This window comes from Capra hircus, chromosome 10 (genome assembly GCF_001704415.2).
Source record: "Capra hircus breed San Clemente chromosome 10, ASM170441v1, whole genome shotgun sequence".
Classification (NCBI taxonomy): domain Eukaryota; kingdom Metazoa; phylum Chordata; class Mammalia; order Artiodactyla; family Bovidae; genus Capra; species Capra hircus.
In genome coordinates this window covers 56,443,771-56,461,933 of record NC_030817.1, presented here as the reverse complement: position 1 = coordinate 56,461,933, position 18,163 = coordinate 56,443,771, and the positions used below count along the sequence as shown (strand labels likewise).

The 18,163-nt window shown below is 47.4% G+C and overlaps 1 protein-coding gene across 5 annotated transcripts in view; it reads left to right on the top strand.

Annotated features, from left to right (window-relative positions):
* The window catches only part of CA12 (carbonic anhydrase 12), a 65,053-nt gene continuing 46,910 nt past the window's right edge, over window positions 21–18,163 (top strand). The window contains exons 1-2 of one of the 5 annotated variants that reach the window (XM_005685679.3): window positions 21–446; window positions 8,565–8,585. In XM_005685679.3, coding sequence (XP_005685736.2) covers window positions 362–446; window positions 8,565–8,585 — 106 coding nt within the window. In that variant the 5' untranslated portion in view covers window positions 21–361. The remainder of the gene's footprint in view (window positions 447–8,564; window positions 8,586–18,163) is intronic. The other 4 variants (XM_005685677.3, XM_005685675.3, XM_005685676.3 and 1 more) reach the window with 4 other exon arrangements.

The window sequence follows — 18,163 nt, the reverse complement described above, 5'->3', positions numbered from 1 at the left end:
TCCACGGAGAACTGGGTTCCGCGCCAGCCCCGGCTCAAGGAGCGCCCGGGCCACTGCCCCGCGGAGAGCGGCTGAAGTCAGGGTTACAACTCACCTTGGAACTGGGGCGCCAGACCTCCCCTAGGCAGGGCGTTCTCCCCCCCCACCCGATGACATCATCTGTTTGGGGCTGAGTCGCTCCATAAAAGCAGCCCGCGGGAAGCCAGGAGCCCAAAGAACAGAGGTGCTGGCCGTGACGCCCGGCTGCGCGCACAAGGTCCGGGTGAGCGCCCCGCCAGCCCCAGCGCCCGAGCCAGAGGGCGAGGAGGAGCTCAGCCGCCCGCAGCCCGCGCTCTCTGCCCGCGCCGGGAGCCGCCCGAAGATGCCTCTCCGCAGCCTGCACGCGGCGGCCGTGCTCCTGCTCGTGGTCTTAAAGGAACAGCCTTCCAGCCCAGCCCCGCTCAATGGTAAAGTTTCTTCTGCCTCTTCTTCCCGAACAATCCCGAGCGCTCAGCCACACCTTGGCAGAAGGAGTCCTCACGCGGCTCGTTAAAGTAAAATCATTCGCGGGGAGCGGGGAAGGACCTGCAGGGTCTCCAACAGTACGTTTTTACGAAGGATGCTTCATTTTCCTTTGGAATGGAGGATCCGTTCTGGTTTCGCAGGGTGGGCGGGGTAGTCGGGAAGCGGTTTGCCGGACATTGTCCTCGCATTAAAATCCGTTTGTGCCTTCTCGGAGTGCACCCCCCAACACCCACCCGCAGCGCTGGAGAGGTGGCTTGGGAATTTGCTAACCCGAGGAGGAGAAACAGAACCAGGATGTAAAATATTGTGCCCCGATCCACGTGCAGGCGGCAGAGGAGTGTCTGGGGTGTTCCTGAGCAGCCTCTCTACCAGGGAGGGTTCGCACAGTGGTGGGTGCTTTCCTTTGGAGGAGACTCTTTACCATTAAGTTTTACCTCCAAGTTAAAGAGATGATGCATCTCATCCTAATCATTGTTTTTCTCCAGAAGGGCTTTACTACTCTGAAGTTGTACGTGTGTGCGCGCGACGTGCCCTCAGACGAGCATGCATAATCTTATTTCTGAGTGTAGTTAGGGCTTTGGACCCTGAAGGGCTGAGGCTGGTGGTGCCCAACCAGTAGCAGGAGATGGTAGAGGGGCTTGGGTCAGGGAGGCGAGTTGTAGCCAGCAACTATAGTGTTAGTTGCTCAGTTGTGTCCCACTTTTTGGGACCCCGTGGACTGCAGCCCCCCAGGCTTCTCTGTCCATGGAATTCTAAAGGCAAGAATACTGGAGTGGGTTGCCATACCCTCCTTGAGGGGATCTTCCCGGTCCAGAGATCAAACCTGGTTCTCCTGTGTGTCGTGCATTGTAGGCAGATCCTTACCCTCTGAGCCATCAGGGAAGCCCGTGGCCAGCCAGCAGCTAAGGTGAGGGCTTCTGCCTGGGTCTCCACAGCTGGGTGAGCCCTTTTCTGGAGGAGCAGATGGTGACTTACAGAAACTTCCTGAGTAACAGATGGTGCCTAGTGCCCTTGACAGAGTTTGCCCCAAGTGTTTGTACGGACATTTGTAGGTGCAACCATTCCTGCTGCTGCTGCTAACCTCCGACTCTGTGCGACCCCGTAGACGGCAGCCTACTAGGCTCCTCTGTCCATGGGTGTTTCCAGGCAAGAGTGCTGGAGTGGGTGGCTATTGCCTTCTCCGGCGACCATTCCTAGACCCAGGCTAGGCTGAAACATTCCTAGAAGAGCCCAGAGTGACGAGAATGGCTGCCAGTCCATATTCCCTGGCTGGGTGGTGGTGGGGAGAAGTTGGTTCTGCTCAGAGGCATGAAAGCTGGAGCCCCCTCCCGTCAGAGGGCATGGTGCCCATGGGGCATGCTAGGGAGGCAGAGGGAGCCTGGCTGTCAGCAGCTTTGTCCTCTTAATTCAGTTCGAGTCCACTAGCTGGCTTGGTATGCTTGGTAGTTATCTTCCTCATCTGGTGAGGGAGAAAGTGGTTGGGAGAAAGGAGTTATAAACGTGGAAATTAGTTTCTAAAACGGCAGACTTTAATATATATTCCCCTCTGAAGAAAGCCGCACTGTAACCCAAAGTCTGACTTGAAATCTCCCTTTTAGCTCCAAGACGAGGGAGAAGCCCTTTACCGACCCTCTTCTGAAAGCCTGTTTCTCCCCTCACTCTGGGGGCAGCTCCTTCTCCCCGCTGTGCTTCTCTGACCCTCTGGACCCTCCTCTCCCCCTCCTCCTTGCCCTTCTCTCTTTTCCGTTCTCCCAGTTGGGCTGGGGAAAGTTTTCAGTAAAAAAAATAAATGAATAAAGAACTACTTTCACTGTACACTGAGCAGCCAGCCTGCTTACCCCTTGATTCTAAGAACACAGCTTTTATTCTGTTCTTCCTCAGGCAGGTTTCTTGGGTTTTTAGTCAGAGCAAAACTCACCGAGATGTAAAGTGTCAGTGTTAACCCAAGTGTGGAGGGGCGTTAAGCTGGGCAGTGGGTGAGAAAGTGGTCTGTCCTCTGCCTGCGTGCATGCTAAGTCACTCAGTCGTGTCCAGCTCTTTGCAACTCCATGGACTGTAGCCCGCCAGGCTCCTCTGTCCATAAAATTCTCCAGGCAAGAATACTGGAGTGGGTTGCTATGCCCTCCTCCAGGGGATCTTCCTGGAGCACCTGAATTCTCAGTGACTGGCGCTGGCAAACCTCGGGGTCAGGGAGGGAGAGGGCATAATAAAAGTCAAGCATCTTCCAGAGATAACCTGGGAACTCTCAGCTGCTGGGGCAGTGGGTGGGGGTAACATTTCTATGAATTCTGCAGCACCTGCTCTGCCTGAGCCTGGTGTGGACAGCTGGGCAGCTTTGGGCTCCCCGGATGTTGGTTAGTCAGGGAAGGTTCTAGCATCCAGGACAGGGAGCAAGCAGGGCCCAGAACCCCTGACCTGAATCTTTGTAAACATCGTTTCCTCCGAAAGCAGCCAGAACATTCTCCCTGCCCAGGATAAGCTGGGGCTGCAGGTTCTAACAGGCATCCACCTGGACCTCCCAGTGCTCAGGAAGGAAGTGATGACCTTCTTAGAACAGACGCCCTCAGGAAGCTACTGAGGTGTAGCCACAGGGAGGGTCCTTTGCCTGGCCTGCCTGGGTCAGGGGCAATTTAATTCTGTGAAGATCTTTGCCCCTAAAGCAAGAGGTGGGAAACCAGGAGGGGCCATTTCCAAATAAACCAAAGGTGCATCCTTCCTTTTTTTTTTTTTTTGCACCCTTCCTTTATAAAGTTTCCTTGACCTCAGCAGACAATGAACCAAACTGGGCACTGACCTTAATCCAGTGAGACCCCCTGACCCAGATCACCCTCCCCTTCATTTTACGGTGCCTCTCCTCTCCAGACTCCAGCTTTCAAGCCCCTCCAGACACGGCCATTTATACCCAAACCACGGAGTCTTGCGGTCCAAGCAGGGTCGCTCAGCAAAACGAGGGCAGGAAAGATTGCTCTGCTGCTTTTTAAGAACATGTCCCCAGGCCTGTGTCCTTGAGCCCTTATAGTCCCAGAGGCACGCGATCACACGGAGTTTACCAGAGCATTGTGCTGATGCCTCGTCTGAGGATGAGCACTGCAACAATATGGAAACCTCAGCTTAGCAGGCTTCGGGGAAAGGAGCAGAAGATACAGGCTGTTAAGGCCATGGTTTGATTTTGGTGCAGGTGCAATTAAAATTTCTGGCCAATGCAGGACCGCTCAGTGGTTGCAGATGTTTTTTCCTGGTGGCCTCCAGGATCACTGAGTGGCCTGTGTCTCTCCAGGGAAGCACTGAGATGAAATTCCCTGCTCCTTGTGAGATTTTACATCCTGGGCCTCCAAGTGCTCTGGCCAGCTAAGTGACAATCCTCTGGCTTCCTCTGCCTCTGAAATCCAAGGTTGTATTTTAATAAAACCCCTCAAACAGAACGCCAAAGGAAAATGTTCAGAAAGGTGCTTTGAAGTTTTCTGTAGCTTGGTTCCCAAGCCATGCTTCCCTGCCCCCCCTTTTCATTATTGTGTCAATGAGAGGCTTGCAGTAAACTTGAGGGTCACATAGAAGTTTGGGCTCGCCATGGTTCTGAATGTCTTCATCTAACTGCTGATTCACAGGAGGTGAATTTAGGGACTATTAAGCCCTAAACCTAAACCATAGTAGGTTTCAGGGGCTCTGTGGGGTCCTGGGTACTGTCATGGTACACATTTTTGCCACAAGCATTTTCAAGGTGTAGCTGGCCCATAAGGCAATTTTGCTACAGAAAATAAAATAATAAAAAGTAAAAGCAGGACATCAAAAAAGACATAATGAACAGAAAGAGTCAAGTGTACAAAAACTTATGGTCACTGGGAGGGGGGGAAGGCGAGGAGGGATAAATTGGGAGATTGGGATTGACATATACACACTACTATACATTAAGAGATAATTAATAAGGACTTTTGTAAAGCACAGGGAACTCTACTCAATACTCTGTAATGGACCTACATGGGAAAGAAATCTTAAAAACAGTGGAGATACATGTGTGTGTGTGTGTGTGTGTGTGTATAACATGGGAAAGGAATCTTAAAAACTGGAGATATATATATGTGTGTGTGTGTGTGTGTGTGTGTGTGTGTGTGTATAACTGGCTCAGCTTGCATATACTTGAAACTAACACTGTAGATCTACTCCAATAAAAAGTTTAAAGGACACAATGAAACATAAGAAATAAATAAAAATTTAAAAGGCTTTCTAACAAATATAAAATATTTGAATACATTTTAAAATGTATGTAGATTCATAGTAATACTATGCAAGTAACTGATTTTATCTTGTGGGCTGTACCTAAGCATTTGCCTTCCAAGTCTTTCGTTCATGGTATTTTATACTTTTTGTTTGTTTGTTTGTGGTTGATTCGTCTTCTCAGTCAGCATCGCCCTTTTCCTTCCTTAAGAGAAGTACCAGCTTCCAAGTATGAGGGTGCATGTTTGTACCTGAGCTTTGCGTTGCAGTGTGAAAGCCTCTACCCTGTGCTGGATTCTTGGCATCTTGTCACCTATCTGTTGATAGATGTTTCAAAGTTGTGGGAAACGCTGGCTCAACCTTTGAGGCCCTTGGCCTCTTTTTCCTCCAGTGTAGTGTGTTTCAAAGTAAGAAACCAATTCTTGGCGCTAACGATCATCATCGGTCAGCTGGATAAAGCCATCAGTAACATCACTAACTGGAAGAAATGCTAATGCATTGGAATGCTAATGCAGTAGAAATCCAACTGCCAAACCAAAAACTGTCAACCAGTTATTTGATCTTTCATGGCAGAAATGTCTTACTGCCAGTTAATTATGCAATAACAATTTGTGGCAAAAAAGCTTGTGGCAAAGAAGTTTACAGTAAAATAAAGAAAAAGGAAAAAACACACAGAACAAAAAACCAACAGTTCTATGGACCTCCTATGAAATTAACTGTACATGAAATTTCTTGTGTTCAAGCTTATGGGCATTTTTGATGAGAAAAGGCAGCAAATACTCTAAGGGGTCTGGCACTACTGCCTCTATCTCAAAGATTCTCTAAGTTCATGGGAAGTGATGGGAAATGTGAAGAAATGTTTCTTAACAGGAATTGATCCACTTTGCCTTATGGTCTCTCATTGCTTTATCCAGAAATCAAGGAGATGGGTGTGTGAAAGAGCCCTTAGTCCTTCTCTTCCAAAGTGGGCTGTCAACAAATAATGCCTAAACCTAAGCAAATCATGAAGGCTCAACATAGGTATATTTTTATAGAGTTGTGGAGATAATGCCAAATAATTATGTTAAAAGAATTCAAAGTGGTTGCCATAGGGAACGGGAAAGTGACTCAGGAGTGTTAGGGGACCGATATTTCATTGAAAGCCTGATGTGGATAGAACCATCTGACTCTTTAAACCACATGCAAGTGTAATTTGAAAAAATTACCAAAAGAATTGAATTTGAAAATTAAAAACACTGAGACAAAGAAATGAAACAGAAAAGCAATTAATAAAAATAGGTGATTAACTAGCTTACAAAGAAAAACAAGCCAAATTCTCTTATGTTTTTCAAAAGCACTATTGGCATGAGTAGGAAATGCCCAGTTGTGAGAAGTGAGCACCAGGTGACTGGTCAGGTAAGTTTTACTGCAAATCAATTCCCAAGAGAAAGGAGATGTGAGTCTTCCTCCTGCAGATGGGCCCAGAATCCTGGAAGCACCTGGTGAAGTTGGGAGACAGGAACATAGGGGTTGAACAGTCCCCTCCCTGTAATGTGTCCTGAGACAGACACCCCGAGTCTCAATTCAGGGTCTCGGGCTCTTCCTGGAGATGAAGAGGGAAGTGTGTCAAGAGCATAGCTCCACAAAGACTTTTTTTTTAAATTGAAGTGTAGTTAATTTCCAATGTTGTGTTAGTTTCAGGTGTACAACAAAGTAATTCAGATACACATATACATATGCATTCTTTTTCAGATTCTTTATCCTTTTATGTTATTACAAAATCCTGCCTATTGCTCCCTGTGCTATACCATTGGTCCCTGCTGGTTATCTGTGCAATGACTTTCTAAAACTATATTTAGCTGTTAGCATGAAGGACTTTTATGAGTGAAGGCTGTGAGTGGGAGGTGACAGGTGACTCTCATTACACTCCTGGCAGGACCTCTCCTCCACATTGCCGCCACCCGTGGAATTCTAACTCCGGTGATGATGGTGGCAGCTTCCTCAAATAAAAACCTTCCTTTTGGAATGGGCTGGAACTCTTCTCTAGGCTGCGTTGTTAAGTAGGGGAAAAGCAAGATGCAAAACAGCATTTCCCAGAGGCCAGCATTTGTGTGAAAAAAAGAAGGGAAGAGAATACAGATACGTGTATACATGTCACACTGTGAAACTGGTTGCGTCTAATGAAGCAGGGAGGTTGGGTGGTAGGAAGTGCTCTCACTGTGTTCCTCTTGGTGGCTCTTGAGTTTTGAGCCTTGTGAATTTATTAACTATTTGGATAGTGAAATGTGGCTTTTCTAAGATATACGGGAGGTTTCTGATAAAGAAGCCCCCTCCCTGACCCCTGGACCCCTGCAGAGAATCATTGCCTTGTGCCCCTTCCCTGGAAGCACAGGTGTTCTGAGAGGCAGTTGTTCCAACACAGACTCTGAGAAAGGTTGTATGTTTTAAATTTTTTCCTTCCAGTTTTATTGAGATACACCTGACTTAAAGCACTGGATGAATTTAAGGTGTGTGGTATAATAATGTGGCATATATTTCATGAAGAGATTATCACGATAAGTTTAGCAAACGTCTATTATCTCATACATGTACAAAATTATATAGATAGAATTTTTCCTTGTGATGAGAACTCTTTGGGATTTGTTCTCTTAACAACTTTCATATGTAACACACAGCAGTGTTGATTATATTTATCATGTTGTATTAATACATCACATTCCTAGGACTTATTACTGGAAGTTAGAACCTTTTGGTCACCTTTATCCAGTTCCCTCTGCCCCAGCCCCTTCCCTCTGGGAACCACTAATCTGATCTCCTTTTCTATGAGTGAGTTTGTTTTTAAAGTATATTGACCTACAACAGTATGTTATTTCCTGAATATAGATTAGTGATTTTTTCCTATACATTTAAAATATGTCACCATCCACAGATACTACAGTTGACTGTATTCCTCACAGTGTACGTTTAATATTGGTGACTCATTTATTTTGTAACTGGAAGTTTATACCTCTTAATCTCTCTTACCTATTTCCTCTCCTTTATGCACCTCTCCTGTGACAACCAACTGTTTGTTCTCTGTATCTATAACTGCTAGTCTTGTTTGTCCATTTTTTTTAGATTCCACATATAAGTGAAATCATACAGTATTTATCTTTCTCTTATTTCACTTAATATAATACCCTCTAGGTTCACCATGTTGTCATAAATGGCAATATTTTATTCTTATAATGGCTGAGTAATATTCCATGGTGTATATGTGTGTGCGTGTATATGTGTGTGTGTGTATATGTGTGTGTGTGTATATATATATATATATATATCCTATATCTTTTTCATCCATTCCTCTATTGATGGGCAGCACTTGTGTTCTTTCCATATCTTGGCTGTTGTAAATAATGCTGCACTGAACATGGGAGTACATATATCTTTCCTAATTAGTTTTTGTTTTCTCTGGATAAATACCCAGGAGTGGAATTTCTGGATCATATGGTAGTTCTGTTTTTAATTTTTGTGAGAAACCTGAACACTCTTTTCCATAGTGGCTGTACCAATTTACATACCCACCAACAGTGCAAAAGGGTTTGGTCCCCTTTCTCCACAATGAAAAAGTTTGAAGTTCTCAGCATCTACCTCCTTCTCAATCTTGCCCATTTAAAAGTAAAATCTGGAGAATTCCCTGGTGGTCCAGTGGTTAGGATTCAGAGCTTTTACTGCTGAGAGCCTGGGTTCAATCCCTGGTTGGGGAACTAAAATCCCACAAGCTGTGTGGCATGCCCCCATCCCCCAAATAATAATAGTAAAATCTGTCGTATTTTCTCTAACTTGTTCAAGCTCAACTGTACTTACTTCCTTTGTTTTCTTCTTTGCAGGATCCAAGTGGACCTATATAGGTAAGTAGCGATCTTTATTTTTTTGGAGAGATGGCTATATTAATGAGAAACTTCTTGTTTTGTGGAGATTATTTAGGGGGTTAGGGAGAGCAGTTCTGGTCTTGTTAAAGGAGGACACAAAGTCCTCCCCAAAGACTTGCTCCACATGGGTCACAGACAGCTCTTTCTCTGAGGAGCTGAGCCTGCTTTGTGCATTTGAATTGCGAGTCACAGTGTTAAGGTTTTCAGATTCCGGCAAACCATCCAGGTGAGGATGCCCAGGTTCCCTTCAGACTGCAGGGGCCCTAAGCAGGAGAGTGCCCTTCTCCTCTGTAGGACATTCATCCTACAATAAACAAAGAATAAAGGGCTCCTTTCTGAAAGTTAGGCCCAGGTCCCAGAACTTAAGCTGCCAGTGTGTTTAGCATTAACTTCTTGTTGTCATGTTTGTAAGCAAGCAAGGGACCAAGCAGTGACGGTCGATCCTCAGTAAAAGAGGAATGGTTGTCTTAAATGGAGAGACATGGATGTCAAGGGTGTGCAAAAGGGTTTTGAGGTAAGCAGCTTCAAATAGGCTCAGCTAATGCGTGTGCAGTGAATGGGAACTGGTCAGCTGGAATGGGGGATGAGGGCCAAGCCCCAGGGTCCACTGGCAAGTGCATGGATATTAATAATGTCTTGTTTGGGACTGAGTGGCAAGGGATATGCAAGAGAGATTGCTGTGGGGAGCAGGAGGGTGGAACTGACCACATTGGCACAGGAAGGGTGGTGACGGGCAGGGAAGTCCATTACAACTGAGGAAGCAGAATCCAGAGGAAGATCTGACTTGGATTTTCTAGTTAGCCTTTAGATGTTTGTTAGCCCAAGAGGCTTAGAAAATTCCCTGATCTAATCAGTTAGTTGCCTCCAGGTCAAGGTCTCCTGGCCTCTAGCATTGTAAGGCTCCATCACTGCTAACATCCCTTACTTACTTATTATGTGCAAAGCACATTGCCAAGTGGGTGGATAATTAGAAGCATAGGCTGGTAGGCTGTGGTCTGTAGCTGGGAATTACTTAAAGCTCACAATTCAAAGCAGAATATAATAGGTAATAAAAGCAGATAACAAGTAAACGGTTCAGTGCTCTGATGGTTCAGAGAAGAAGAATGCTAGGACTGGATGGTTAAGAAAAGCTTCCTGGAGGAAGAGGGCTTTCACGTGGACTGTGGGGGATCGGGAGGATTCAGTATGGCCAGAAGGAATTGCTACCGGCCAAGTTGATGATGTTGTCACATGAGTGGAGGCAAGAAAGAGCAAGATGGCATTTGAGGGAAGACATTCAGAGACGTTGTTACGGGGGGAGGGATAGACTCTAAGGTCAAAAAGATAAGGTGGGTCAAACAGGGGAGCATGGAGGAGGAGGCCAGGATTTCCCCACTTTGTCTCATGGATGGAGGGGTGGGGTTGAGGGTAATCTGTGTTTTAAGGAGAGTAGAGGGTGATAGGGGGTGCAAGAGAAAAAATAGGAGAGAGGCAGGAAGACATTTGGCCCTTGAAGAAACACCATTCTGTGTCTTAATGTCCAGTTTAAAGGGGTGGCAGTAAGAGGGTAAGGCAGGGCAGGGCAAGAGCCCTGTCTAAGGAGGAACCCAGAGTCTGGGTATAAGCCCGCCCCCTGCCCACCTCACCCCTCCGCCCGCTGGCGGGTGGGAGGAGACAGGAGCAGGGCAGGCGCGGAAAGAAGGAAAGAAGCGGGGACTTGAGGTCTGCACCTCGTTCCTTGTGGTCTGGTGTGAACCCTTGGGGTCTCGCTTTCTTCCCACCTGTGACTTGGGGAAGGGGTTGTTTGATCAGTGTTCCTCAAGCTATGGCTTGGGGTCACCTGCATCAGAATCACCTGGAATGCTTTCCAGATATGCAGATTTCTGGGAGGGAGGGAACCTGAAAAACGTGTCTATTTCAGGTGATCCTTAAGCAATCTGTTAGAGAACCTCTGAGAAGATGATTCCCAAGACCTCTCTAGCCTGAGTCAGAGGAAACCTGCCCCAGCTCTTCTCCTGGCTTCCCAGTAAGTGGAGACAGCAGTTACGCCTCTCCAGGGCTCCCTGCCTCTGTAGGACAGCCTACAGAGTGGAGCGAGGAAGTCATGGAGAGCAGAGAGACACCATGTCAAGAGGTAGAGGAGGAAAATCTTACTGCCACTTAGGCATGACATGGGGCTCCCTGGGGAGGGCCTCTGTACAGCCGTATTGACTAATCCAGAAGCATTTCTTCCTGACCCCTTGTGCTGGCCAGCCCTCTGTCCCTCCTACCCCAGACAGTTAGGGTGGCTCCTTGCTGAGGAAGCAGAGGTCAGAGTCTAAGGATCCAAGACATGTATGAGGGTGAGCACAGAGGCAAACCTGGCTTTTTATTAGTGAAGTGAGCACACACGTGATGTGGAGTCAGGCCAGTGAGGGCCCATGAAAGAGGCCGGATGGAGGATAGCTAAGGAGGCAAACAGGTCCAGGCTGGCAGCTGGCATCAATGTTCACAGTCACACAGGTAAACAGAGAGCCTGGCATAGATGCCAGGGGGAAATGGTTTCCAAACAACACGGGCTGCACCGAATGGGGCAAGTCCAACCCGAGGCCGTGTGCTGGTTTTCCCAGGGTGCAGACCTCAGCTACTTTGCACGTAGATGCCGCTGAGTCATCCTGCTCTGCAGGCCTCTGGCTGCCAGGAACACATGGTAGGACTTCTAGAAGCACATGGAAAGGGAATTTGAGCCCCTTCCCCCTCCACACTGAGTCACTGGACTGACCTCCTCCATGGCCTCCTAGAGACAGGAGGACCATCTGACAGCCAGGATGGGGCCAACCCTGCCCCAGGTGTCCCTCCTGGGGGGATGGAGCAGCATCGGGTATGTGTTGGCATGTGCTGAATCAGTGCCCTGCCCCCCGCAGTCAGTCCCAACTTGATCCTGCTGAGCCACCAACTCTGAAATGGAGGGCAACTGCAAGTCAGGCTGACTCATGAGGGGAGGCTGGACTCCAGCCTGTTCAAGGGCTGTTAGAAAGCAGAATAGGGGTGCCCTTGGGTGTGGAGGTGATTGGAAGAAGTGGATACTGGTCACCTTCAGTTCCTTGGTGTGGGTGCTGTGTTCAGTGTGTGAAAAGCCATCAAGCTTACTTATGATACATGTACTTTTCTGTATGTATATTATATTCAATAAAAGAGTTAAATTCCAGCTGGCTGGGAGAATCATCCTTACCCGGATAGAGTTTTCAGCCCTCCCACAAGAAACAACCAAAAAACCCTCAGTGTGTTCAAAACAACAGAGCAACTGAAAGGAATGACTGTACAGAAACTAATGAGCCAAGAACACATCATGTGAACAGAGAACAGACCTGGGGCTCCATCCCTGAGGACGCCAGACACTGCTCTGATGGTCCTCCAATATGAGTAGTTCAGAAACAGACAAATGCCACTATTCGCTATTTGGGAGAAATAAGACAAACCTTCACAGCTTCTCAGGTGGTGCTCATGGTAAAGAGCCCACCTGCCAATGCAGGAGATGTAAGAGACATGGGTTCAATCCCTGGGTCAGGAAGATCCCCTGGAAGAGGAAATGGCAACCCACTCCAGTATTCTTGCCTGGAGAATCCCAAGGACAGAGGAGCCTGGCGGGCTACAGTCCCTGGGGTTGCAAAGAGTCAGACACAACTGAGTGACTTAGCATGTATGCACATCATGGGAGATAGGATGTAAGGGGAAGAGGAAGTCAAGCCCCCATCCTGGCAGGTGAGCAAGCCCCATTTCACCCCAAGTTAGGGAATTGAGGGGCATTCACCAGGCCAGCCCCTCCATTCTGGAGTGGGGACTCTGGAAAGATGGCAGCTTAGCCTGGGGGTGCCGGGAACCGGGTTCATAGGCCCTCCTGCCCAGATTCTTGGCCCAAGGCAGGACTCCCATGACCAGGCACTGCCACCTCATTCCTCAAGCTGCTCTCCTATCTCGCAGACAACAGATGCTTTATCTTAAAGGATTTCCTTTGGGAATTTGGAAGGGCTCCTCCATCAGGGTGAACCTCACTGGTTCTTCAGGCTCCCACCTCCACCCCTCTTCTGTCCCAAATCTGCTGGAATATTAGGTTGCTACAATCAAACTATCCCTGGGATTTAGGATGTTCTTCCTGAGCTAGAACTAGACAGGGGACACATGCAAGGAAGCTAGGAAGAACTCTTTCCTTTCTCTTCTTTAGTAGTGGTTAAAGATACCATGTACCAAAGGCAATATAAAAAACAGACTAATAGATAGCCAGCAGGAAGCTGCTGTGTAACGCAGGCGCTCAGCCCACGCTCTGTGATGACCTAGAGGGTTGGGGTTTGGGAGGGGATATATATATATGATCAAGAGGGAGGGGATATATATACACATGGAGCTGATTCTTGTTGTTGCACAGCAGAAACCAACACAACATTGTAAAGCAACTGTAATCCAATTAAAAATAAATGAAAAAAAGAAAAAGACTATCACTTAGAGCCAAAAGGAGAACTTAAAACAGCAGTTATGGAACACATGCAATTAAAAGGCTGATTTCATTAAGGAGAATTCTTATCTATACCAAAGGTAGAGCCTGGCCAACTCACAGAATCCCAGTGCCTTCTCCCCCATTACCACTTCCAACCTGAGGATGAATGACAAGAGGCACAAAGCACTCTTAGGGGAGAGAGAACCAGACGGCCAGAACATGTTTTTCATACCAGGGAACTGAATCGCTATGCCTGCTTCTTGGGGGTTTCCCTTGAGGCTTAGCAATCCAACCCGCTATGATTTATTCATTAAATCTGTGCTATAGTTCCAGTTACTTCTAGTAGAAGTTGTGACATCCAGGGTTTGCCTGGATGTGCTGTGGTCCACCCGTTCGTCATCATTTCTCATCTTTCCTGAGTTGCAGAATTGAGGTCTGTGTGTTCTGGGTGCCTGCATTTTCGTGTCCACAGCTGGCCTCACCAACTGGGTGAAAAGATAGGGAAGCTAGCATTTGTTCCTAAAGGCGGGGGTAGTGTTGTGAAGGGTGTGGGGGGGTGGTGGCGAGGGGGCAGGTGAGGCAGAAAACCACGTGGAAGAAGAGGAAAGTGTACAGCACGCAGAACCAGGCAGACCTCCTGGAGATTGCAGATCAGCCACTTCCTGGGTGAATGGCCTTAGGAAAGCACCTCCCTGGACCGTGGTTTTCTCAACTACAAGATGGGAGTCCTAACAGCATCTGCCTCAGTGGCACCAGGATGGGGCAGCATCAGCATGCCCTGAGGCTCCGGATGCTCTTCCCAGACACTCCGAACGGCAAGTGAAACTCACGGGGAGAGTCTGGGAGAAAAACCACAAACGCTTCACCTCCAGTTCTTTAGCAGCAAAGAAAGCACCATGTATGACTTTGTTAGAAACACAAGTTCTCCGGCCCCTACCAGATTTACTTCCAAATCAGAAACTCTGGGGCTGGGCCCAGCCCTCTGCTTTAATAAGTCCACCAGGTGATGCTGATGCGCCCTCGAGTTTGAGAATCTCTGTTCTCCCCAAGTTGTGGTGAGGATGCAGTAAGATAATGCACAGAAATGGGCTTGCAGTGCCTGGTGCTAGTGTGCACGCAGTGGGGCCAATTGCCTTCTTTCCCTTCGTGTCATGGGGTTCTGGTGGAATTCTATCAGCTAATTGGTGGGTAACTGCCTTGTCAAGTCTACAAGACCAAACGAACGTGAGAGGTAGGTCTTACAAAGGATCTGCCTCTTCATGCTTTTCTGAATTGCCTGAGGTTTTATGGGTGAGGAGGACCCCTTTTAAGTTTGTACTATTTTCTTAGATCATTCTTCAGCTTTATTGAGGTGTAATTGGCAAAAACTGTGTATATATTAAAGGTGTCCAATGTGATAGTTTCATATATGTTGTGAATTGGTCACCACAATCAACCTAATTAGCACTCATCAGCTTACATAAGCATAAGCATTGTTTCAGCTCAGTCGTGTCCAACTCTCTGCGACTCCAAAGACTGTAGCCCGCCAGGCTCCTCTGTCCATGGGATTTCTCAGGCAAGAATACTGGAGTGGGTTGCCATTTCTCCCTCCAAAGCATCTTCCCAACTTGGGGATCGAACCCACGTCTCCATGGTCACTGGATTGCAGGCAGATTCTTTACCACTGCACCACCTGGGTCCCCTACCTCACGTAATTACCTTTTTTTTTTCATTCCCTACCTTCCTCCCCCCTGGCAACCACCTGTTTGTCCTCTGTATCTACGACTATTTATTTTTTAGACTCCACATATGAGTAAAATCATACCACATTTGTCCTTCCCTGTCTGACTTATTTGTCTCAGCATACTACCTTCTTAAAAAAAGAGAAGTGTCAGTCACTCAGTCGTGTCTGACTGTTTGTGACCCATGGACTGTAGCTCGCCAGGTTCCTGTGTCTATGGAATTCTCCAGGCAAGAATACTCTGCTCCTGCTTCTGCTGCTAAGTCGCTTCAGTCGTGTCCGACTCTGTGCAATCCCACAGACAGCAGCCCACCAGGCTTCCCCATCCCTGGGATTCTCCAGGCAAGAATACTGGAAAGGGTTGCCATTTCCTTTTCTAATGCATGAAAGTGGAAAGTGAAAGTGAAGTCGCTCAGTCGTGTCTGACTGTTCGCGACCCCATGAACTGCAGCCCACCAGGCTCCTCCGTCCATGGGGTTTTCCAGGCAAGAATACTGGAGGGGCTTGCCATTGCCTCCTCCAAAGAATACTCTAGGTTCATCCATATTCTGAAAAACAAAAGGAGTTTCCCTTGTGAGAAAAATAGGGATTGAACAAAAAAACCCCAAGGGTTCCAAGCTCTTGTCCCCATGGGCTTCACATGCCAGAAAGTTCTTCCCAAGCTTGTCCTTCAGACCAGTTACCCTGGCACTTTCCTCGCATCTGCGGGACAGATATCCAGTTCCATAGCGGTGGCCACTTCAGTCATGCAGGTTAAATCACTGGAGCATCCCTTGCTGCCCCACCCAGAGAATGCCCTCCTCCCCTCTGAGCCTCTGGGCTGAGCTCTGATATTGGATTTAGGAGTAGAGCTGGGAAGAAATCTGGTGCTGGGCTACAGGGAATTCTGAGCTCCCTTAAGCCCAGCCCCATGCAGGTTCCCCCACACACCTGGGGCAGAGACGAGCCTTGGAACTGTGAGGTGAGAGCTGCCTGGGAGGGGGTCCTGCCAGGGGCTCTGTGGGGCCTCTTGCTGTGCTCAAACTTGCCCTTTCTACTGCATGCTGGTCTCAAGCCCCAGGCAGTCAGGTGAGGGCAGGGCACATCCCTCCAGCAGCCAGTTAAAGCCCTTGGCAGTCCATCTCCAGCATGAAGAGAGAGGGGAGCAAACACCTGGGGTAAACCAGATCAGAAAGAAAAGATTGAAAGCAAAAGGGCTGAATTCAGAGCAGATGAGTGAAGGCGCCTTGGGCAGAGAAGGTCTGGTTTTTCATGGAGAATGGATCCGAGATAGTCTCAGCAGGCTCCCACAGTCTCCTCAGAGGGAGCAAGGGCCCTCTCTCCTGCTCTGCTGCAGGGGCAGAGGGGGTGAAGGGCACAGGCACTACTGAGGCGCCCAAGAACACAGCCAGCCACGCCACATGGCCAGGAAAGAGAGCCCGCACCTGCTCGGGACAAAGACTGTATTGTAGTGATTCTCAGATGCAACTTTTTTTTTTTACATTATAGCATCTCTGTAAGTGGGATATATCTTATAATCCATGGCATCTAGAAGCAATGAAATGCGGTAGCTGTTCCACGAATACTCACCAGAGAAGTTCCCTGTTAGATGCTAAGAGCACAGAGAAAGGAGAAATGATTTCATTTCCACAATTAAATAGTGAAACAGTGGGGGCAAGAAAATGTAAAACTAACAGCTAGTATGCATAGCACAGAGGAATAATGCGAAATCATATTAGATTTTGAACTCTAACTTCTTCCAATTTTCAGTCTAGCCACAGTTTACTTATATACCTAAGAGGTATTAGATCAGTATGACAAATATTTTTAAGGAAAATAAGTTAGGTGCTTATCTTTTTTTTTTTTTTTTGGTCATACCACATGGCTTGTGGGATCTTAGTTCCTTGACCAGGGATTGAACCGGGCCAAGGTGGTGAGTGTACAGAGTCCAGGGAATTCCTATACCTATGTGGGCTTTTCTTTTTTAGTTAACAAAAGTATTGCTTTAAGGTACAAGCTTTCCAATGACCTGGCAAGTATTTGACTTTTGCCAACCAGGAAGGAACGAGTACGGGCTGCCACCTCCTTGTGTCCATAAAGGTTGCCTCACGACTGGTATAACTCCAAATAAAATAGTTCATTTAGCTCATTTTAGCTTTTTAAATGATTTTGCAATCATTAACTTGAGACATACATCAGCTGTGTGACTTCTGAGTGAATGGGAGGAGACCCATTCAGACCTCATAAGGATGCCTGTGGTTAGTTTCAGGGCAAACAGTCACGATGCCCCCATCTCTGGGACAGTTGGCTCAGAAAGGGCTCCCTGGTTACGACCAGTGAGACTTGCTTACAGCGGGGAATGGTGACACTGGTGAATGGGGCCTGGGCTTTTGTAGTGAGGCCCCTGCTTGGCACCCCATCTTCTGGGAACTGCATGAGAAGTTGAAAAAGGAGGAAAGGTGACTCTGAAGGTTGTGGAACAAAGAAGTTTTGTAGCAAGTCTGAGGCACTCACGCAAATGGCTGTTTCCTCTTTTGGCTTTTGCCACCAGGAAGCCCAGAGGCAAATTGGTGATTCCAACTTGAGTAACTGCCCATGCTCCTATGATCCGCAAATCTAAAGATTCTTCACTGATGACGCCCTTCTAGTTCACAGGTATTTTTTCTGATCCTGAACCAAAGTGTTATACAAATAAATTTCTGGAATCACTATCTAGAAAGGACCAGAGAGTAATGGTATCCCACACATTCATCACTCTTTTATTCTGCCCTCCTCCATGGACACCATTATTTAAAAGGTTTAACAAATGAAATAATTAATTTTCCCCAATTGTTTTCTAAAATTTTTGTTCATATATTTATTTGTCTGCAACAGGTCTTTAGCTGTGGCATGTGACCTCTTAATTAGGTAAAGCATGTGGGATATAGTAATAGTTCCCTGACCAGGGACTGAACCTACACCCCTACAATGGGGGTGTGGAGTCATAGCCACTGGGCCACCGGGAAGCCCCTCCCATTTTTTATTAATCAAAGACAGATCTGAAAACAGTCAAAGTTTTAAGTTAGCCCAAGATAACTGATTCATGTTTTTTCCGCAAACATTTATAAATATTAAATGCCAAGTATTAGACTAGATGCTGAGGAAATGACGAATAAGGCGTGAATAAGACTGAGAGTCTGGGAGGAGACAGTGAATTAGATAGGGCCTTACAATGCAGAGCGGAGAAGGCAATGGCACCCCACCCCAGTACTCTTGCCTGGAAAATCCTATGGACAGAGGAGCCTGGAGGGCTGCAGTCCATGGGGTCGCTGAGGGTCGGACACGACTGAACGACTTCGTTTTCACTTTTCACTTTCATGCATTAGAGAAGGAAATGGCAACCCACTCCAGTGTTCTTGCCTAGAGAAT